Here is a 22,192-nt window from a genome sequence, read left to right on the forward strand (position 1 = left end):
TCTCTCTCTTCTGGTGTGTGGGAACCTCTCTAGAAGGGGTTCTTAAATAACGGAACCTACGTCATTTACTCTCTCACACCTATCCGCGTGACATGTTCCCCGTTTTGCCCTCTTTCTCTCTTTATTACAAATTTTTGTTTTATTATATTAATATATATATCCGTTATAATCGAATGCTACATTTTTTACAGATCATTTATATAAATAATTCACATTCTATGTCCGTTTATTACAAACATTGTTATTGGATTCCGTTATTTTTCATTCTTTCATCCTCTTTGTACGAATCATCATAAGCTTCTTCTTCTCTTCTTCTTTTTTTACCACTAGTATAGTTTTTTGGCTTCTAGTGGTGCGATCGAATGTATTAAATTATAATAGTATGCAACTATGCATGTTCGAGGCATAGATTAAGGGATATTATTAGCAGGATTGTGATTACATATATATAGTTAATTAATATGAATGAGAAAGAAAGAAATAAAACGCGTGAATGAGATGGAATGGAATAGAAAGCGTAGGCGTGGCACATGATCCTGCAACTATCTCTCTCTTTTTTTTGTGTGTGTCTCCACAAAGCTACCGTTATTTTCGGGATGTTGCTTTGTTGATGTTGCGAACTCTCTTCCTTTCTTTCTTCCTTTTCTCGTTGTCTTCCTTTGTATAATTGACTTTAACCTTTTGGATCGGCCATTCATTTTAGACATTTTTAGAATTAATTATAATTAAATTGCTAATCTAGGAAATTCCAGTTTCCATAGATGTTCTTGTTCCAAGTCCAAAAAGTATGCATATATAAACAGTATGAAATTTCATATGAGAGATATACCAAACAAAAACTCGTTTTCATTACATATATTATTTTTGTAAGACTAAATAGTTAAGAGTTCAACTTCCAACAACCACAACAAAAAAACAAAAAGTAACAAATGAAAAGAAAGAAAAAAAAAATCAAGAAAAACTCTAATCAATTATATGATTTGATAGTTTTCGTTTTTTCGCCTGTATAGCAAAAACAAATAAGCAGAGGGGAACACTTTGTTTTTTCTTGTAATCCGTTAAAAACTTATCCGGAACAGTATTTGAATGTTCGTTCGTTCACTCTTCCAAGGATCTGGATCACTGGATGTTTTATTACAACGTTAAACGAAAAAAAAATGTTGTATTACGTTTAGTTTTTTTTTTTAACGTTTAGTTAATTGTTATCCTGACTTTTTGATCTAAGCATGTTCAAGTTTCGGATCCGAATTTTCACGTTTTAAAATAAAAGCATAATCTTTAGGAGAAAAAGAGAAAACATTTCTTGTTGACATTGGTGATTTGAGGCTTCGATATTTCTATATTTTTGTAATATATTTGTCTAATTATAAAACACCCTCTATGACTATACAACAGTAACAGTACTATAGTTTTAGGGGGATCGATGATCCCTACGTTCCGAAGTCTATGTCGTAGATGGCTATTCTAAACCTTACAAGTATAGTAGTACCCCCTAATTCAATTTAAATCGATTACAGCTATATAATAGTATATGAGACCCCCCAAAAAAAAAAAATCGATCACAGCTATCTATATTTATATATTGACGTTATTACTTTATTAGTGAATGCGCGTGACGTATAACAAATTAAATATTTCTTTTGGGTCTGGTTCACAATTCACATCACGCTTCGTCCATAAAACAATATTAGACGAATATGAACTCAAGATTATATTATTAATTCGAGTATTATTGACGGCCTAATAATATATACAGACAAACTAATTACCGAGTATCTGTTTTTTAACTGATTACTTTACTAAATACTGTATTGTTTTTAAGTTTATGACATGTATTGAAAAAAGCAAGATGCTTTAATGTTATTTTCATTAGGTATTGCGTTTTCTGTTGAATTCAATGATATTCTGATTAATAAAGTTCTGTTATAAACACAAAAATTTGAAGTAACATATAAATACTCCATGTGAACTTTAAAGTAATCAATACTCCATATTGGATGTTTTAGATACTATGGTTTAATTTAATTTGTTATATACATTATGCACTTTAAATAAATTTTTTTTTATGAATATTTGTATTATGCAGTTTTTTTCTTGTAATCGGTTGAATTTTTAAATCAAGTACTAAATGATAGTTTTAGGAAAAAAAAAAGCAAATATATATTTTAAAATGTGTTCTTTTAATTAAAATATGTGAAATGGAGGCAGTCAAAAACTTCCGGCTCACATTTTCGGCTAAATTGAAACTCCAAGTCCAAGTGCATGTAGCTGTCATCACTCTCGACGTTTCCATGAGAGCTCAGTAAATTTATCATGCAAAAGGTTTTTTTGACCCATTTTGTTATTGGAAGATTTAATTAGTAATTAAGACTTAAGATTTCTATTGTAAAATTACTAAATTAATCTAACTCTTGAATTAAAAATGCCGATAAATCTACACGCCTTGGTCCAAGTGGAGTTTAATGATACGATTGAAGTAATTAACCTCTTCCAGGCTTAATATTGGACTCGTGACCTCTTTCGTAGAGGTTAAGGCGTATACGTCTTTGTAACTCTTGACTTCGCACGTGATCGGCATTCGGCGATGATAGCGTTGCAAGTGAATACGATGTGGTGAGAATCGCAATCGGTCACGTCCTTGCAGGCAACCAGGGGGCGTGCTTTGCCGCCCATGTCCATGCAAACATTCGAACACAAATCAAGCTTGTCTTTTGCACGTATATAGTCATAAACTTTTCCACTTCTAAGAAACCACATTCCTCAAAATTTATTCCACCACACCGCTGCATTGAAGAGATCTACCTTTTTGAAGAATTTTTGTTTTAAACAAGTTATGCAAAAAGTAGTTTAAAAAACTTAACTGTTAAATTAACAATACTTATTTTATACTTATACACCTTGCTTACAGACCGTGGTAGGATCGGACTGGATCCTAAGTCAGGTTTGTTTTCAATGTATTTAAAATTTAACACTTTAATTAGTTTGAATATATATTTTATTAAAATATTTTTAAACAATTGTTAAAAAACAGTTGAAAAATCATATAAATTTAGTTTTAAAAATCAAAATCATTATTCTTAAATTATTTTTAAGAAAAAAAGGGGGAAAAGGGGAGTATACCTATGTGTTGTGATATCTTAAGAAAAAAGAGGATGGACCTCTCGACCTTTTGTGTCTGCATCCAATCTGAAGCCACTAAACGGAAGACAAAAAAATAAGGAAAATTAACTCACTGCTCACAAAAGAATGATACATTATAGTAATTGAAAAAAAAAAAAATCAACAGAGAGATAGAATTAGATATACATGACCTGAGAGCATCGTCGCGACTCACTCGGTGATGACTCGCAAAGCCCAATGTTGACAACGCCGTCGTTTTAATATAAGTCTTCTTTTTATAGGATCTATTTCACTCCGACGCGACCGACGATCCAATTTATCAATGATGATTAGGGCTCTTCGGATGGTTGGAGAATCGGAGATCATTGCAGAGATCGTTCGATCGATATGATCGAACATCATCGGCTTTTTTCAACGATGTCTACTCTGAGATTGGATGGAGAAAGAAGAACTCCGATCATCGTCATCCATCGCAATTCACAGACAACAAACTACTTCATTATCGATCATCAAATACATACTCTTACAAAAAGATATATATATAGGGTTTTGAAGAATGAAGATGCGAGAAACAGAGAGTTTTGATTTCTCTCTCTCTCTCAAAAAAGGACGATTGAAGAAGGAAGCGTTAATCACACGTACTCTCAACGGTTCAAAAGAGAAAAGGAAATTTATAATCACAACGGTCATATATTAATTAATAATTAAGCACATAAGTTAAAAGAGATTAGATTATACCCGTGCTAGAGCACATCTTGAAATTCATTTTATTTATATTGTAATTTTTATATAAAATATAATTTATGTGATTATTTTTAAAAGTTTGTTTGGATAAAACATTATGCAATAAAATCATATGTTAAATACTATGGCTTAAAAAAAACACATATTTTGTAAGTTTTATATTGTTAATGATTCTAGATAATTACTCGTGTTATAACACTGGTTAAATTTTATTTTCTACCAAATTACTATAACCTTGAGTAGCTGTTTCCCTAGCGACTCCCATATTTGCTTGGAGAATTAACACGTGAAAAACAGGTGCTCTCTTGTCTCCATCGTGGTATTGCAGAAAATGCAACTTGTGATTGCATTAGGATTCCATTTATGCATACGTTCTCCCGTCGCTAACCTGTTCTTGGCCACCAACCAAGTGACAAAAGCATATTTAGGTGTAGTATTAGGGAACCAGATACGGTAGTTCTCCATCATGGGCTTTGTTGGGTGTAAATGGAACCAAGTAGATTTGGTTGTGAACTGGTTGCGGTAATGATCATTATGTCCTTTCCATAGAGCTATATCTTGTTCTCTTGATATCCGGATGGACTGATATTTTGTTATCTCATCTTCAACGGAGTTAAGAAAAGCCGATCGATGCCTTCGCCGCCTAGTCATACCCACTGCTTCAGCTAGAGTGCTCGATGATGGAATACCCATAGTAATGCAACCTCTGTCTCCTAGCGTCTCATAAAGTCGTCCCAGGGGAGACCAAATATCAAACCAAAAGGATGTGTTCTCTCCATTGTGAGCTTCTACCCGATGGAATTGTTGTGCCAAATCTCTATATTTCAAGAGTTTCTTCCAAATCCATGAACCCCAGGTAGGATTGATTTCTCTGTCCAGATAGAACCGCTACGGATGAGATAGCGTTTGACCCAATTTACCCATAAAGAGTCTTTTGCAGAGAGTAGTCTCCATATTAGTTTAAGAACAGACACCTTGTTAGCTTCTTCGATCGAGCGGAGACCTAAACCACCCTCACTCTTTGGGAGACACACCTCAGACCAAGCAACTTTTGTTTTCTTTGCGTTCAGTGAAGGACCGGACCACAGGAAAGTAGAGCATAACTGGTCAATCTCTCTAATGCATGCTTTAGGCAATCTGAAAGCGGAAATCCAAAAGTTGGTGATGCTTAAAATTACTGAACAGATGAGCTGGAGCCTCCCTGCAAAAGAGAGAACCCGAGCTGTCCAGGAACCTTTCTTTCGACCTTATCATCTCCAATAAAGGAAGGTAATCAGCCGAGGACATTCTCTTTGGTAGTAGAGGTAACCCGAGATATCGAACGGGCAGAGAACCATATTCGAAAGGAAAATGCCTGAGAATCTCCTCTTTGTTTTCCATCGTAATACTAGCTGTATATATTGTGGATTTTTCTATGCTGATTTTGAGACCCAAATGAGTAGCAAAATCCTCGAAAACCTTAAGAACACCCGTGATTGATGACCGATGTCCGTCCAAAAAGACTAGTAAGTCATCCGTAAAACAGAGGTGAGTAAGCTTCCTGTATTTACATTGAGGATGATAGCCAAAAACATTGTTGCCTGATGCTTTATCCAAACTGCAAGATAAGACATTCATGCAGATAACAAAGAGGTAGGGGATGAGTGAGCATCCTTGACGAAGACCACGTTTGCTATTAAAATAGCCAGCAAGTTCGCCATTAACTTGGACAGAGAACGAAGCAGTGGAGATACAGGTTTGAATCCAGGAAATATACTGCTCAGGAAAGTCAAGAGCTCTCAGAGTAGTGAGTAGAAAGCTCCATTGTACAGAGTCAAAAGCTTTAGAGATATTGATTTTTAGGGCACAACGCGGAGAGACATAGTGTTTGTGGTAATCCTTTATGACCTCTGTAGCAAGCAGTATATTTTCCATCAACAAGCGGTTCTTAACAAATGCAGACTGGTTGGGCACAATGAATTTGGGGAGGATGATCTTGAGTCTGTTGGCAAGAATTTTTGAGATAACTTTGTACATAACATTGCAGCATGATATCGGTCGATAGTCTTTCACAATTGTAGCTTTCTTTTTCTTTGGGATGAGAGCTAGGATGGTAGAGTTGATGCCTTTGGGCAGAAAACCAGTTCTGAAAAAAGATTGGATGGCTACTAGAAAGTCTTTGCCCACAATCTCCCATGATTCTTTAAAGAATTCGACATTAAAACCATCTGAATCCGGGGATTTGTAACTTGGCATTGCAAATAGTACTCTGCGGACTTCCTCATTTGTAACCTCGTGAGTGAGTAAATCCTTGTCACTCTCTTCACATCTAAACTCCAACAGATTTTGTAGCTCCTCCATAGACCAATCCTTATAATCTGCAGGGTGGAATTGCAGAAATTCCTTAAAATATCTCTCTGCTTCTCCTTTGATAGTGTTTTGAGTATTGACTACTCTCTCATCCTCACATAAGACTTCTCTGATATTATTCCTTACCTCCCTGATAGTAGCAGAAGTATAAAAAGCTTTGTTATTTTGATCTCCAACTTGCAGCCAATGGAGCTTTGCTTTTTGTTTCAGATATACTTCCTCTATGTCCGATAGTTTTTTCCATTTGGCATATGTTTCAGCCTCTTCACTGACAACACGTGAAGAAGGAGTCGCTAGTGTCCTCTCTTGTAGATCACAAAGTAGCTTGTATGCATCTTTTGTACGTGCAGTAATAGCACCAATCATGTGTTTCCCCAATGTTCGCAAATGTGGTTTCAGGACTTTTAATTTTTTTGAAAATCGCTGCGTTGCAGAAGTATAATGGAACAGAGGTGGAGATTCACACCATTTCTCAGCTAACACTGTTTTGTAGTCTGGATGCTCTGTGATAGCATTAACAAATTTAAAAGGCCGCTTCACCCTCATTTCTACTGTTGAGATGTAGAACCGGCAGCGAAGATGATCAGAACAGCCCCCTGGTTCAAACACCGAATAAGACTGAGGATACTCTTGAAGCCATTTTTGATTCACCAGAACTCGATCTAGTTTCTTACAGATGATACTGTCCTGTCTCTTGTTACTCCAAGTAAATCTCTGTCCTTGATAGCTCATATAAGTGAGTTCACAATAACGAGTAATATCCTGAAAGTCCCGCATCCATGCAGTAATTGTAGGAGAGATTGCATTTAAAGAATGATCTCCACCCTCCAAGGTCTCATTAAAATCACCACAAATGAGCCATGCCTTATCTTTAAAAAGAGGAGAATCTTGTTGGTGTCGAAGATCACTCCAGATGAGTTGCCTTTCTGCAACCAAATTTGACGCATATATAAAAGTGGCAAAAAATTCAGATTGTCCTTCTATATAGATGGAGCAGGTGATCATTTGCGAGGTTCAGTAGATCGGAGTGATCCTCACATTATTCCTCCAAACCAACCAAATTCGACCTAAACGATGCTCATCATAATTAGAGAGAAAAGACCAGTCCGCAAAAACTGATCGAATCACTCTGTCAGCTCTTCTTTCCTTCACTTTCGTCTCAAGCAAGCAACCAAAATCAAATTTACCGCGAGACAACCATTCCCTCACTACTCTATGCTTTTCAGTTTTGTTAAAAACCTAGATGTTGCAGAAGAAACCCGACATTAAAATTGTTTTGGAGTTTGATGAGGCTTCAGATTCCTAGGAGGTTGTATCCTAGTGCTCTGAGAAATCGTTGTCGAGACATATTTATGTTCCTCCTTCGAAATCCGAGACAATGATGGTCTAAGAGCTCCCACACCCAGATCCTTACTACCTGACTCTGCAACAGTGTTGTCATCCTGCCCCCTGACAGACTCTGTAGATACATCTCCCTCTGTTTCCTTGTCTGCAGATATGAGATTGTCTGCAGAGGCAGGATCAGTTTCCTCCCCTGTCACTCCCTTGTCACTCAGGCAAGAAAAAGAATTTGACATAATGGATACCTCTGCAGCACGAGTGTCTTTACCAGGATTGCGAATTCCTTTTGTGGGAGTGGTCCATCCTGCCTCCTTATCTATCTCCTGCAGTTCAGTCCCAACTGGCTGGATTAAAGAGTCCGTACTTCCCATTTGTATCTCACCCTTACCCGTTTCTACCTTTAGGGATCTTGTTACTCCAGCTCCCTCAGTAGGCTTAACAAAACTAACAGTATCAGCTACAGTCACCTTCTGTGTGACCTTGTTCAAACAATCTGAGTCTAAGTGACCCCACTTTGAGCATAGTGTACATCTGACTGGCAACCAAGGATACACAAACTCCACAACCGTATCACCTCCCTTCTCAGATTTGAAAGACATGTTTTTTTGTAAAGTCTTTGTTAAATCCACTTCCACAAAAACCCTTACCTCCTCAAAGGTTTTACATGCCTCTGTATCTGGATGAAGCTTCTTTGGAACGCCCAAAGGACTCGTAATAGCACTCAGAACCTTCCACGAGAAGTACTTCGGCGGCGCATTTTTAACTATGACCCATAGAGGGATAGTTTTAATCTCTTCTTGTTCCATCTCTGTGATAGGACTCCACTCTGATAACACTACTGGAACCCCACACAAGTTCCACATACCACGTCTTAAAACCCGCGGTCTAGTACGTTCATCCGGAATACGAAAGCGCACTGTTTTATTGTCTACAACAAAAACATCAATCTTCACTGTTTTATCTCCCAGAGTCCATATCTTATTGACCAAAGCATGAATACCACCCACAAAGGGGGCCTTTGCGAGGAACCGCCCCACAAGGAAATCTTCCCATAGCGGATGTGCATCCTCAAAAACTTTGTCTAGTATAGTCACTGTCGGCATACCATCGATCTGTTCAATAGCCAGGTTCAGCTTTTCCAACTCCCCCGAGTTTTTCACCATTGCAACCCAGGATCGCTTGTCTTTTTTAGGGATACCCGGTTCGTGGGAAACCGAGACCCCCATCTGAGAGTTTTCTATCAACTTTTCCTTATGTATCTCTGGTACCAAACTTGTCTTACCATCAGAACCCGAAACACTCTGCAAACCACTCTCCACCACAGCTGTACTACCACTTACCTCCCCCTCCTGGGACACCGTCCTTCCTGAAGTTCCGTGATCAAGACTACCACCAGCCCCCGGCGGAAGATCCTCTGGCGGCATGAGGACGTGCGTGCGAAAGAAGAAACCCTAAATCGCCTTTTTGTCGCCACAGAGCTAAACGCAGCGTTTTGTTAATAATAATGAAAACCACGAGCACCGGGTCCTTGTTATACTATTATCTTTTTTTTTTTGAATTTAATGTTAAATTATATTCAAAAGAAAAAATAAACTTCACTTTCGTATACTCTCTCTGTCTTTCTATATGTTTGTAGTGAATTGTCTCTCTATTTAAGACTCTGTTTCTAAGCTCTCGGCGAATTCTCCTAATTAAAACAAGTTCTGTTTCTGCGTTACTCATGCGTTTCCTTTTTATGATTCTACCTTTTAGTTTCATTGTACAGTGCACTATATAAGCTCTCTTTACAAGAAAGATAGGTATATATATTCCATTCTCCACAAGTATTTCATTGCATCTTGGATACCTATCTGGTGGCTCTACAGTAATTGAATCTTAAGTGGTACGCATAAGCTCTTATCTTATCTTTTTTGTTTTCTTTCTTAAAACGAGTTTGCTCTGTTACCAGATTTATCGTAGAAACACTCCATGCAATAACCAATTCTAACAGGCATACATAATTTTAGCTATATATCTCTCTTAAGATGGGCCTATTGGCATAGTAATGATCTTAAGTGGAATGGTCAACTTTGGGAACAGAGACTCGTCCCTTTTTTTTCCTACTCTCCATTGCTATGATACATACGTCTGACTAGTAGTTTGACCTAAGTGCCAGCCGGAAGTTTGACCGCTGGTAAGTACCTTGAGATGTACTGCATGGCCAGTTCTTGGAATTCCCCATCTTCAATTCCACCTTGAAGTAAATGTTCTTCTTCCCACGCACTATCCAAGTTACTCGGTTGTTCCATCGGATATTCATTGTTATGCGCAAGATCGATAGGCGGCAGCTGTGGCGACTGTAGAGGAAAGTGCTGAAATGTTGAAAGACGAGCTTGAACATGCGCTAGCTCTGCTTGTAGATTCATCACCTAAATGCACACAGTCTTGCTTGTCAGTTTCTATATATATAATCAGATGTGTGTTCTACAAAAGATGTTTTAATGAAGAACCTGGTGCTGAAGAGAGAAGAGATGGCCAACAGAGCCATAAACAGGATCACGAAGCCTAGCCATGGCCTCGTAACAGAGCGTGACCACTGCGTCAAACCGCTTGTGCAAAGGCAATCTCAGTAACATTTTAGAGGCATTGCTCGCTCCAAACACTTTGTGAACCGCTGCAAACCTCGCCGTGCCTTGCTCTGCATCGAAATACGGAGCGAAAACGCACCCTTTCACACACTTTCTCCTCAAGAACTTGCACGCCCCGCACGGTCCTTCTCCTCCTCTTCCACCGCCGTTCAAGTTTCCGGTCATCATCTTCAAGTAAAGAGAAAGAGGGGAGAGTAGAGGTAGAAAGAGAGAGAAGAAGCTGGGTTGTTTATTTACATCAACGCAACTCGATGAACTAATTTCAACATTTATAAATAAATTAAAAGTGTTTGGGTTTTGACTGTCAATGTAAGTTTCTGTATACTATTGAATGATCAGCCGCTTATTTATTCATTTCACATCTTTTTAATTTCTTGGTCTTTACGTGAATACTACTCATGTACTATATAAATTCTAATATATCTTCGTATGAACAATTAATATGGGTTCCAAAATTCGATGTTATAAATGATATCTTCTGCTAACATGTACTTCTAGATATTTAGTGTAAAAGTTAAACCAAAGAAAGCCTATAGCAAAGACAATTATTCACAAGATTGTATTTATACGCAACTGAACTAGTATACTGCTATGAAGATATATATATATATATATATATATATACACGCAATGATGAAGATGGATGTCAAAGAGCACAAATGTCCATAACCCTAAAAACCCTTTGCATTTTCAAAAATTACGTACATATATTCTAGCCCTAGCGGCCCCTCCCCATGCACATATCTTTTCATACTATCACATCTCCTGTCACACTCACTCTCTTTCTTTACGTATGTAGACGGACTTGAGTGTATACATGTGTAGATATCCCCACATGAACTCATAGACATTGGAAATGTATAGGAAGGAGAGATCTTGAAATGTCTGATTCATAATTTCATACCATAACCCTATATACAGCAGATCATCACGAGGGTTGGTTTAGATAAGCCAGACTGCGACAAAACGTTGCACAATGACACTGAAACACACACAAACACAAAAACCATGTAAAGTATTCAATAAGTATAGCATTCGTAAAGTAAGTAAGACAAGACAGGTTAATAATATCTCTCTTTTCCAGTCTCCACTATCACAATCACGGTCACGATCACAGTCAAAGCGATTAGCATACGTGCAGAGAGATTTGAAAATCCAATATCTTGACCTTCTTTATTGCCTCTCCTTCCTTTTTGTTTCTGTTCCACCCGACATAACTCACTTTCGATCTAGACTTCTCTTTTCACTGCTTTTCTTTTTTTACGAATGAAAAATAAATTTTAGTCTAAGAAAAGAATGTATAAACAATTTATTCAGAAAATTCTTTTAAAGGTTAATCAAGGAATCATGTTTGTAATCCATTTCTATCAACCATATGGAAAATTAAAATTAAAAGATAAAATTGTAGAAGGGGACACACTACACTGAAAAGCACGCGCTTGAATACGGCGAGTGAGGAAAAAATTGTTCTCTAAAAAAGTTCCAGTCAAAGAGGCAAAGAGAACCGACGGTTGAGATCGATAGAGCAACCGCTAGGTACGTTTTGCTTCTCAGATCACACTACACCAAAACAAAGCCACGTCGTAAAATCTAGACACGTGGGCCAAGCAAGACTCGCGTTCTCTCTCTATGACTTCACTGTCCCACGGACGGACCTAAGCTATCAGTCACTTACCTGACCTCACCACCCCTTCTCTAATAGTGAGCCTATAACCAAACCCCTTTTATTGCATCTATATATGGTCTAACATTTGTAATGCATTGATCACAATTGTACTCATGTTTCGTTCAATATTTGCCAACCAGACATTTTTATTTTTTTGGCAAAACCAGTTAACAATCCCGTAAAAATATATAAAAATCACGTCATCCATAGTTCTTTTAGTTTAAAATTCATATTTATGTACTGCGAAAATACATTATGATCTGTTTTAAATAGATTTCCTAAAAATAAAGATGGACTAAATTCAACGTTACCAAGATGAATTTTTGAAAAAAAATATTAATAATAATAATCAGCATCCATAATATATATTGGGTAAGCTCGAATTTAATTAAGAGTAAGTAGGAAACGAGAGCGTTGGAGAAAAGAATCGCGCCGTTCGGTTTCTTGTCTGCTAATCTAATCCATGAGAGACTCTCTCTCACTCTCTACACTCTATTTTACATCATTAGCTTCCAAGAATTTATGATTTTACATCATTAGCTTCCAAGAATTTATGTATTTTATGTATATATGTGAATTCTAATTCTTGAAATTTTTATTTTCCAAGAAAAAGAAAGTTCTAACTCATTTGATATCATGGTAAACAATTTTGCATATATGCAAATTTGTTTAAAAAGAAGATGATGAAGATTGTTTAAGCTTGCACCACTTCCTTTTTTTTTATTTTTAAACATTAAAACACTATATATTTTATATTATTTATTCGATCAGTAGTACAATTTACTTAATTAAAGGATTGCTTCAAATCTTTCTGTTGTACAGATTTTCATTTTTATATATTATCATTATAAAGCCCCATAAATTTTGATGATGTGCTTCGAGAAAAATAATGAAGAATTTTGAGATTTGACCACAATATTGTCGAATTTGAAATTGCGACCAGAACTATAGATCGAAAACGGTCTTACATCTGATATACAACCACTGTCTGAAAATTATCCGACCAGGGGCCAATTATTATATCAAACAAAATACTCCTACGTACTTTTGTTTTATGATTTTGAGAAAGAAGCTCTATGAATAAGATATACATATTTTCTTGCTAGTTAGTCATTTATTATTATTCATCAATTGGACTTTAAAAGGAACTTATATGTATGCGTGTGCGTGTGTTTTTGTGTTTGTGGTTACATAAACAAGTTACAAGAATTTTGGGATTATGTTTATATAATTTATAATTTAGTTTAAGCATATATACTAGTAGTACGTAAACTTTTAATATACAAATTTAATCTAAGGCAACATTTCTACATTTAAGGAATCATTTGTCAGTTTATGAAATACGGAGACAAATCACTCATTGACTAAAGTCGTTGGGCCTTAATTACTTAACGTGTGACATTAGAAACTTTTAACAGTTCATTCCGATTAGTAATAGCTAGCTAGATTTTCTGTTACTGATGAGCAAAAGCTTCCTCGTAACCCATATATATTTGGTTGAACCGAAATCTACAGCTAAATAAGTAGTCCGATACATATACTTAACGATAAATTCTTACAGATAATTTAGCACACGCAAAAAAAAAACAGTTTGTTAGTTGCTACGAGTAAGTGACCAACCGGGTCAAATTACCGTAGATAGATTGTACTTATGATCATTTTGTTAAAATATTAAGCATATTTAATTAAAGATTAGTAGTATATCTGTGTCATCAGCTCCGACTTCTCTTATAACAAATCGTGTTGCCTTGTTTTTAGGCGACACCGGATAATTTTTTAATGTTATTTTGAGTAGATTTTGACTGGTGGATTTTAGAGTTCAAAGGAATAATAGAGTCTTAGGAATTAGGATGATAGGATCAACCCACAATATGAATATGAGTTAAATAATGCATGTGTGTAATTACATCTATTAAAATGTAAGACAGATTATATTTATAGTATATCCCTTACCAAATTCGACGAGAATGTTAAGATAAGCGAATTAGGGCTTGACTGCACCAGTGGAAGACAAAGTTTCATCAACAAAAGCCAAGTGATTAATGATAATAATATGAGTATGTTATGTGTATATTAAAACATAACGAGCTATAAAGAAACAACCTATGAGAAAAATATACTGAATTAAAATAATTTATGTATGATCGAAAATGTTCGACTCTTTTTGTACATCCCCAAGATTTGAGGTACCATGTCACTTCCACCTTCTGTATATATATAATCAATATATATATCTCATTTTTAGTTTATTACGCTATTACATATAACTCGACGATGTTTATGACAAGTACAATCACTAACAAAAAAGAATGAAGAAATGTATGGTAGCAATTATGAATCGTCTTTTGACTCATGCATTCATGCCCAAAAACAAATTTTGTGGTCGACCATATTTTTTACCTAAAATGAAAAATTGAAAATTTGAAATATATATGAAACTCTCAAAGTTCAAGAGCAAGCTTTAGATAACTATTGAATTGATTAATCATCGTTGATTATTAGCATTTCCTCATGGAAACATCCTTCACAATTATTTTTAACTTAAACGTCCTTAATTTAAACTTTATTTTTATTTTCTTAGTCACACCAAAATTCATTTTTTAACTTATAAAATGAGTTATACTATAATTTATATACACATTTTAAAGATTAAAAAAAATTGATTTAAAAAAAAAAACAGACGCGTGGAGGAGACACTGGAGAAGCAAAAGAGCGTTACTAACTTTCTAAGGGAACGGCGCGTGGGACCTACGTGACGAATGACGTCATTCGTTTTTATTTCAGTTACAATCACTATCGCCATGTGTACTTCTGCTATTGGCACACGTAGCTACGTCTTTTTTTTTTTGTTTCCTTTCAAACCGAAAGATTTTAGACATTTTGACTCCCGGTTACTTTGGTTCACTCGGATCTCGTTACTTAACCGAAATCGAATCCATTAACCTTCTCTTTCACATAATTTTACGGTAATTATCGATAGAGAACGTGAAGTAAATTATTTCGTAAGCTAATAGTGGTTTTGTTTTTTTTTATCCATTTATTTGAGAAGGTCTTTCATTAGTTACGTACGCTTTTGCATTATTATCCCGATTATACAAATTTTGGAAAATCGAATCATTAAAAAGAAAACTAAGACCTAACATTTCTCTATGCTCTATTGCTATTACATTTGGGATAATAGTACTAATTTTTAATGGTTGCATTTTATGGCCTAATTTAATTAGACGTCAAGTCATAGTTTGATAACTTATTTAATGATATAAAATTTATTTTATTTATTTATACATCTTGTACGTAGTTCATATAATTAAAGTCGTGAGATGTCTCCAAGAATTAGAATTCACATGTAAATTCACAGTAAATAAAGAGAAAGCAAGAACGTTCTTTTTCTTGGAAAATAAAATTTTATCACGAGATGTTCCAAGGGAAATAGATAGATAATCAAACGAGTTTTCCCTTTTTATGTCTCTTTTGATTTATAAATGATATAATTGTGTTTTCATTTCCATTTCTATGTTCCAAGCTTCATTGTATCAGCCTTACATTGTAACCTCTTACAAGCAAATTAAATCAAAGCAGATGTTTAAAAAAAAATGATATAATTGTGTAATTAAAGGTTATATAACTTATGAGAAATAATAATAGAAGAGGCTTATCCCATGTTTGCTTCACGCAAACAACTCTAAATATGAGATAGCTAGAAAGAGAAAAGAGAGAGAGAGATCGTTCTTCTTTTATTTTTTCCTTTTTTATTTTTTTTGTGGTTAGCTTTGTCCTCGCGTGGCTTTAAAGACTTTCTTCTCTATACTCTCCTCTTACCAAACCCTAATTCTCCTCTCTTGATTCCCTTTTCTCAAATATTCATCTCTTCTTTAAACAATACCAAACTTAAATCTCAATACATTTTTTTCTCAACACCCTAAACAAAAGAGAGAAAGAGAGCAACAACTCGTTCATTGTGTCGGGGTGATCATGAGCGGTGGTGGGAACACAATCACTGCCGTGGGAGGCGGAGGTGGTGGTTGTGGTGGAGGAGGCAGCAGCGGGGGTGGAGGAAGTAGTAGTGGCAGTGGGGGTGGGGGCCCATGTGGTGCTTGTAAGTTTCTAAGGAGAAAGTGTGTGCCGGGATGTATATTTGCACCCTACTTCGACTCCGAGCAAGGCTCGGGTTATTTTGCAGCGGTGCACAAAGTGTTCGGAGCCAGTAACGTCTCGAAGCTTCTTTTGCACATACCAGTTCATCGAAGGTCCGATGCTGTCGTAACTATTTGCTATGAAGCTCAGGCTCGGATAAGGGACCCTATCTATGGTTGCGTCGCTCACATCTTTGCTCTTCAGCAACAGGTAATTAATTAACCTTTTTTGTAAAGAATTATTAAAATGCGTTGGAAATCACTATATGCGTTCGTAACATACTTCTTGAATTAAACTAACCACAAATTATTTTGATGACAGTTACGTTTTTCTTTTCCAAAGTAGCAAACTTCGGTTTCGTTTGTGGAATATATATATTTTTATAGTCATCAATTAGGTTAAAGATGAACAATTTTTTGGGTGCATGAAATGAAATCGTCTTGAGTTTTTCGGGAGTTTGTCACTTTCTTGAGTTTTCTTGGTTATCTAATCGTCGATCTACTTTGAGTATAAAGGAAAAAAAGGCATGGTTGTCTGGTTAATTGCTTATGAAATCACTTAAAATAATGTATTATGCAATTATATAAAAATGATACGGTCGTGACAAGTCCCATTGCAAAATTATGGAGTTTTTGTTTCTTTGCTGGTTTTCGGGAATTGGTCGGGCTACAATTTTCTGTGTTAATACGTAAATATACCATTTTTTGTATTTTCCACTATATGTCGCTCTTTTTCTTTCTTACTATGAATATAAAGTAGCAGTACTATTTGTTTTGTGTATAAACATTATTTTGTTTCTTCGCATTTAATTAGTTACTGCATCTGCATGTCCATATTCATGTGATAATGGGATGAATCTATACGATGCGTGTCATTAAAATATTTTTACTCTCTATGTTAGAATACTTTTACATAAATTGTGGCTTAACAACCTTAACAATCGAAAATACATTTATTCGAAATTCGATTTCTGAATGATAAAGTAAATCAAGCTGAACAAAAGGGTAATTAATTAAACTTTTAGATATAAGTAATCAGTTACATGAAATCAGAAGTTTTAAAATTTAACACGTATAAACCATATTTAGGATAGTTAAAACTATCACGTTAAACGTATAAAAAAAAGTAAGAGATAGAGATTTCACTTATCAAACTAACCGTATTATGGTGGCAAGAAATTGGAAGGCATTATTTAGTCGCATATCCTCACGTAATTTCCTGAAAGTTACATATATATCATTATATTTTTTTTTGTTTTTCTAACTCGTAAAAATTTATACATAGGTGGTGAATCTACAAGCAGAAGTTTCTTACTTACAAGCCCATTTGGCATCACTAGAGCTACCTCAACCACAAACACGGCCACCGCCTCTATCGCAGCAGCAACAGCTCTTTTTCGCACCTGCTCCGCCTTTCTCCGTAACCGATTTACCTGCATCAGTCTCACCCTTACCCTCAACCTACGATCTAGCCTCCATCTTCGACCAAACTACACCGTCTTCGGCGTGGGCCACACAACAACGAAGGTTCGTTGATCCACGCCAGCAATACGGTGTACCATCGTCATCTTCGTCCGCTGCCGCCATAGGGCTCGGTGGTGAAAACAGTGACCTTCAAGCATTAGCACATGAACTCCTCCATAGACAAGGATCGCCTCCGCCAGCAGCCACCGACGATTCGCCGTCTCGGTCTATGTCTAGATGAGTTGGTTTTGAATCTTTTGATCGTTACATCTACCTCTTTGTTATTAGGAAAATTAAATATTTACTATTTAATAAAATTTAATTTTCTTTGAATATTATAAGGAAATGTTGATTATAATTTGTCTAACATTTACATTTTATTACGACTGTATTTTCCAAACTTGTTCTGGTGACTATATCTTATTTGCCGTTATATTTTTTCACCTATTATCAAGTCTGAATATAACTCAATCTTACGTTTTTACTAAATAGTTGTCAAACGATATCTTCATAGTTCATACTTTTGCCTTGGGGGATTTTCTCGCAAGGCCCTTTGTTATCGTGGGCCTTAACCTTCATTTTGTTGTTGTTGTCAAGCTCTTTTTTAACCCCTCACACTCCAAAAGACAAAAGTTTTATAATATCTGCTTCTTTATCCAGAAAATGAAGTTACAGAGTTATAAACTTATAGCATATATGATACAATTAAACTACGAATCATCCAGATATCAAAATTTGCAAGGAGCACAACCAATAGACTAATAATTCGAAAAAGTGAATTTACACTAACTGTTTCAACAAAAAGTCTTATTCGCTAGCTGATTTACGAGTATGTTATTGTTTTTTTTCTTCATAGAAGCAAAATTCACGGTCTTATCAAGCTCAACACAATTTCGATTTTAAACTTGTGTTGTTTTGTTGTTGGTGCTACATACATTCTTACTCGTCCTGCATTCTGTTGGGCCTTGACCTAGGTTTAGGCCAGTTTTAATACTCTCGCAAGGCGCAATGGATTTGGCTGAGCTTGATAAGGTCGTAAACTTTCATGACTGGTAATGATGGTTTAAGCTCTCTAGATCGGGAATTTCGGTTTTTTTTTTTCTTTTCGAAATTCGATAACGTAGACGTATTTTAGTATTTTTAGTTCAATGTTGTATAGTACACGTACGTATACATGACGGGAATTTTCATGTAATTATATAAAAGAGCTCGTGTACGTGAGACTTTTTAATAAATCTATATCACTATATGAATAAGCTAGGGGAAAGGTGAACTGTTTTTTTTCTTCTTTAATTCGTATAATTATAGTACTATATACAAAGCTAGTTATTAGTTCTTCTGTACCAAAAAGATTGATGTTTAGAAGTTTTTACACATTTTAAGAAAACAATGATTACTAAGTTTAAATATATTTTTTCTTTGACTAAAGAGATATTATTTAATTTTAAATCAATAACAATTCAAAATTTTAAATATTTTCAATGATTACTTCTTGAAGTTTACAAAATATTAACTTTAATTAATTCAAAATTGTAGAAAATCAATCTTTATACAACAAAAAATATCTTAAAACATCAATCTTTGTGGAACTGAAAGAGTAGTTAACTTCGTCTATATATATATCTTATTGTTAGTTTCGTTATCGAACTCACTTTTTATTTTCTTATTTCGTCCCATGCACAATATTTAATATTAAGCGACATCAAACGCAATCATTTTGTTGAATGTTGCAAGATTAGAATAACAAAGCTTGCACTTCCTTACATGTCGGAGCTCTCTCCTGTAAAATATTTGCATCTATAAATCTTGATATAACTATTAAATTGTACCTTTATCTCCCATATTTAGTTGCTTATATATTGAATGTTATTATATAACTTTTTGACTCTTTGTCTCTCTCTGTTAATTGCTACCTATGTTTCTTTCGTTATTCTGATAGTCAGATTTGCTGATAACAAAAATTTCAATTATCGATGTTTGTTAGAATTTTATTTTTCATAATCTCTACGAAATTATACTGAAATTTAGTGTATTTTTTTTTCTTTCAAATAATATGATAACTATGAGCTTTCTCTGTTTTTTCCTGAAGAAAAAAATAATGTACAGCCATTTACGAATACACATATCACTCTTTTTGGTTAATATTCAACGTCTTCATCTCTGAATTTTGTTTGTTTGTCATTATGTACAAAATATTGGAATAAATAATCATAAATTTGAATATAATGTCGTAGGAGAACAGATATATGATAGTTTCTACGGTCGATTTAAATAAGTAACTAAGAACCATAATCAACGCCCCACAACATAAACAAAAATTAATCAGAAGATTATGATTGTAATAACATTTAATTAAATAATCCAAATGCGTCGTGCTTTGATGCTTAAGTTGATGTTAAGAGAATCGTTGACATTTTGGCACCGAGTTCTCGAGGCATATGTTCGTTTCAAAAGAAGATCAAAGATAATTAATAATTCCAAGTAAATCGCTGTCCATCACATGACAACCTCGGCTGTGGACCTGTGGACTGTGGTCCATTCTTTTTAATCTCTTTTTTTTTTTCAATTTTTTTTCTATAAAGATTACTCGGGGTGGATCGCATAATTACTTCTTCTTCTTCTTTTTTTTTTTTTTAAACGACCGTTCTTGATTTCAGTGGTTATATAAATTGTTTCGTAGATAAGTAAAAAAAAAACTTTCAATTGAGTTAAGTCTCGGGTGAATATGGAATGGTATGCAAGATTTAGACGAATGATGTTTTTTTGTTAAGGTGATGATAAACACCAACTTGATTGATTAGGTTAGAAAATGACATTTGGTAATATCTTGTAATATATAATTGAAGAGATGACATATCTTTTGTCTTTCTTCAACATTTAGCCATAAAGAACTTGTCCATTGCGAGTTATATGTCATTAAGCTTGAGTGCCTTTTCATACGAGTTATATATATATTACACACATAAGGTCACATATCCAAAAAAGCAAAGCATATATGACAAATTCCGATATGGACTTACGTAATAGATTAAAAACTTATTGGGTGCCCAAAAAAATGCATCGAGCTATGTTTTGTTTTTGTCTATATTACACGTCCGTCCTTATCTCTCACTTAAATCAAACCATCAGCTTTTCCTTTCTACTTACGGATATTTTCATATTCAGTTACATCTTTTCTACAGGATTTATAAAATTTCTGGAAACAGAGTTTCTAAAATACCCTACCAACAATATAATTATTAATAAAAGACTGCATGTCAAATTGTCAATACTTATGTTTTGTTCTTTCGTTTTCTTACAAAATTATTTTCATATTTATAGAGACTACATAGGTTACGTTATAGTTATGTTTGTGACTTTAAATAACCGATTACATATATACTGAATTATATTCATGGATATTTTGAAGATATATATAAGCCGAACGAAAAGTTATTTTCTAATTAAAAAAAATACTCAGGCCAAGAAAAACAAATATGCCTCTTAAATTGTTTATCAATGTAATCTTATAATACTTATAAATGGATATTCACTTAATATAGCAATTTGGAAATACTAATTTTCTCTTTTTATATTATCACATACAATTATGCTGTCTCGATTTAGTATAACACTGAGAGCTAATTAAGAGATAATACACACAACAGTCCATAGCTTTTCGAAAATATTAACTTGTTAATTATGTCTTACATTCCAAATGAATTAGTTATATGGATTAAAATTCGATTTTATAGTGGAAATAATGTGATTATCATCGTCAGCTATCTCAATTCGATTAAAATAATTTATATACACAGGATAAGAAAAGGTAAGATGTGAACATTAATGAGCATATGCATTTCACTGAGCTAAGAGATTATACACACACAACAGTCCAAATGTCTAGTTATTCCTTTAAGCAAAAGAAAAAAAAAGATTTAGTTATTCTCAAAATTTCTTGATAACTACAAAATGGGGGTTTACATAACATGTTAATTAGGCTTTAGTGAGTAATGATCCAAGTGGTATTAATGGTTGCAGATTTTGGTTTTTTCAAAAAGCAATTAGTTTAGAATATCTTAACATGGATTTCAGAGCCACATGGCCCATCCTAATTGGATTTCAAGTGAAGACAAAAAACGTGAGATGCGAGTGGTTAGTCCGATGTCCACACGTCCTGGTTTCAGATTCAACCTACATCTCTCTCTTCTTCCCATGCGGTCAACACACATTTTACTCTCTCTCTCTCTTTGTGATTAATTTACACGAGCAGTATACGTATTCGTATTCTGTATTCACTATGATACTTATGATTTAAGACACCATATAAATAGAATGGCAAAAGAAATTTAAAAGTGGAACAACAAAAATTTGGATTTACTAGCGGGATGATCGCCGACGTTCATAAACCATACTCTTTTTTCATAATATTTGCATAAGACTTATTATTTGATTTTTTGCTGATCACCGAAAGATCCCTAGATGACATATGTTTATGAACGTTATAATAAAAAAAAATGTGTTAACATTATATCGACCATGGTACAGACTATATGTAAACATAACAAACACATATAGCCCACATATTTGTTTTTATATAGTTGTAATGGTGTTATATATGTAGACTGAGGAATTTCCTCAAGGTTGTTCCCCAATCATCATATCTCTATAAAGAATACCCTTGTTTTTCTTATATTGGTTGAATATTGTTTTATATATCATGTATATAATATGGAATCAAGAAGAAAACAAAAGCTAAGGACCTTTTG

The 22,192-nt window shown here is 34.6% G+C and overlaps 2 protein-coding genes across 2 annotated transcripts; one reads left to right on the forward strand and one right to left on the reverse strand.

The window, feature by feature from the left end:
- LOC104783100 (LOB domain-containing protein 19) lies at window positions 9,502–10,380 on the reverse strand. The gene is made up of 2 exons (XM_010508181.2): window positions 10,044–10,380; window positions 9,502–9,962 (listed from the first exon to the last, which is right to left on the reverse strand). The coding sequence occupies exons 1-2, from the start codon at window positions 10,347–10,349 to the stop codon at window positions 9,699–9,701; spliced, it is 570 nt and encodes a 189-aa protein (XP_010506483.1). The 5' UTR covers window positions 10,350–10,380; the 3' UTR covers window positions 9,502–9,698.
- LOC104783101 (LOB domain-containing protein 18) lies at window positions 15,513–17,742 on the forward strand. Its single transcript, XM_010508182.2, has 2 exons — window positions 15,513–16,191; window positions 17,266–17,742. The coding sequence occupies exons 1-2, from the start codon at window positions 15,820–15,822 to the stop codon at window positions 17,683–17,685; spliced, it is 792 nt and encodes a 263-aa protein (XP_010506484.1). The 5' UTR covers window positions 15,513–15,819; the 3' UTR covers window positions 17,686–17,742.

The sequence above is a fragment of the Camelina sativa genome, chromosome 4 (assembly GCF_000633955.1).
Source record: "Camelina sativa cultivar DH55 chromosome 4, Cs, whole genome shotgun sequence".
NCBI lineage: Eukaryota > Viridiplantae > Streptophyta > Magnoliopsida > Brassicales > Brassicaceae > Camelina > Camelina sativa.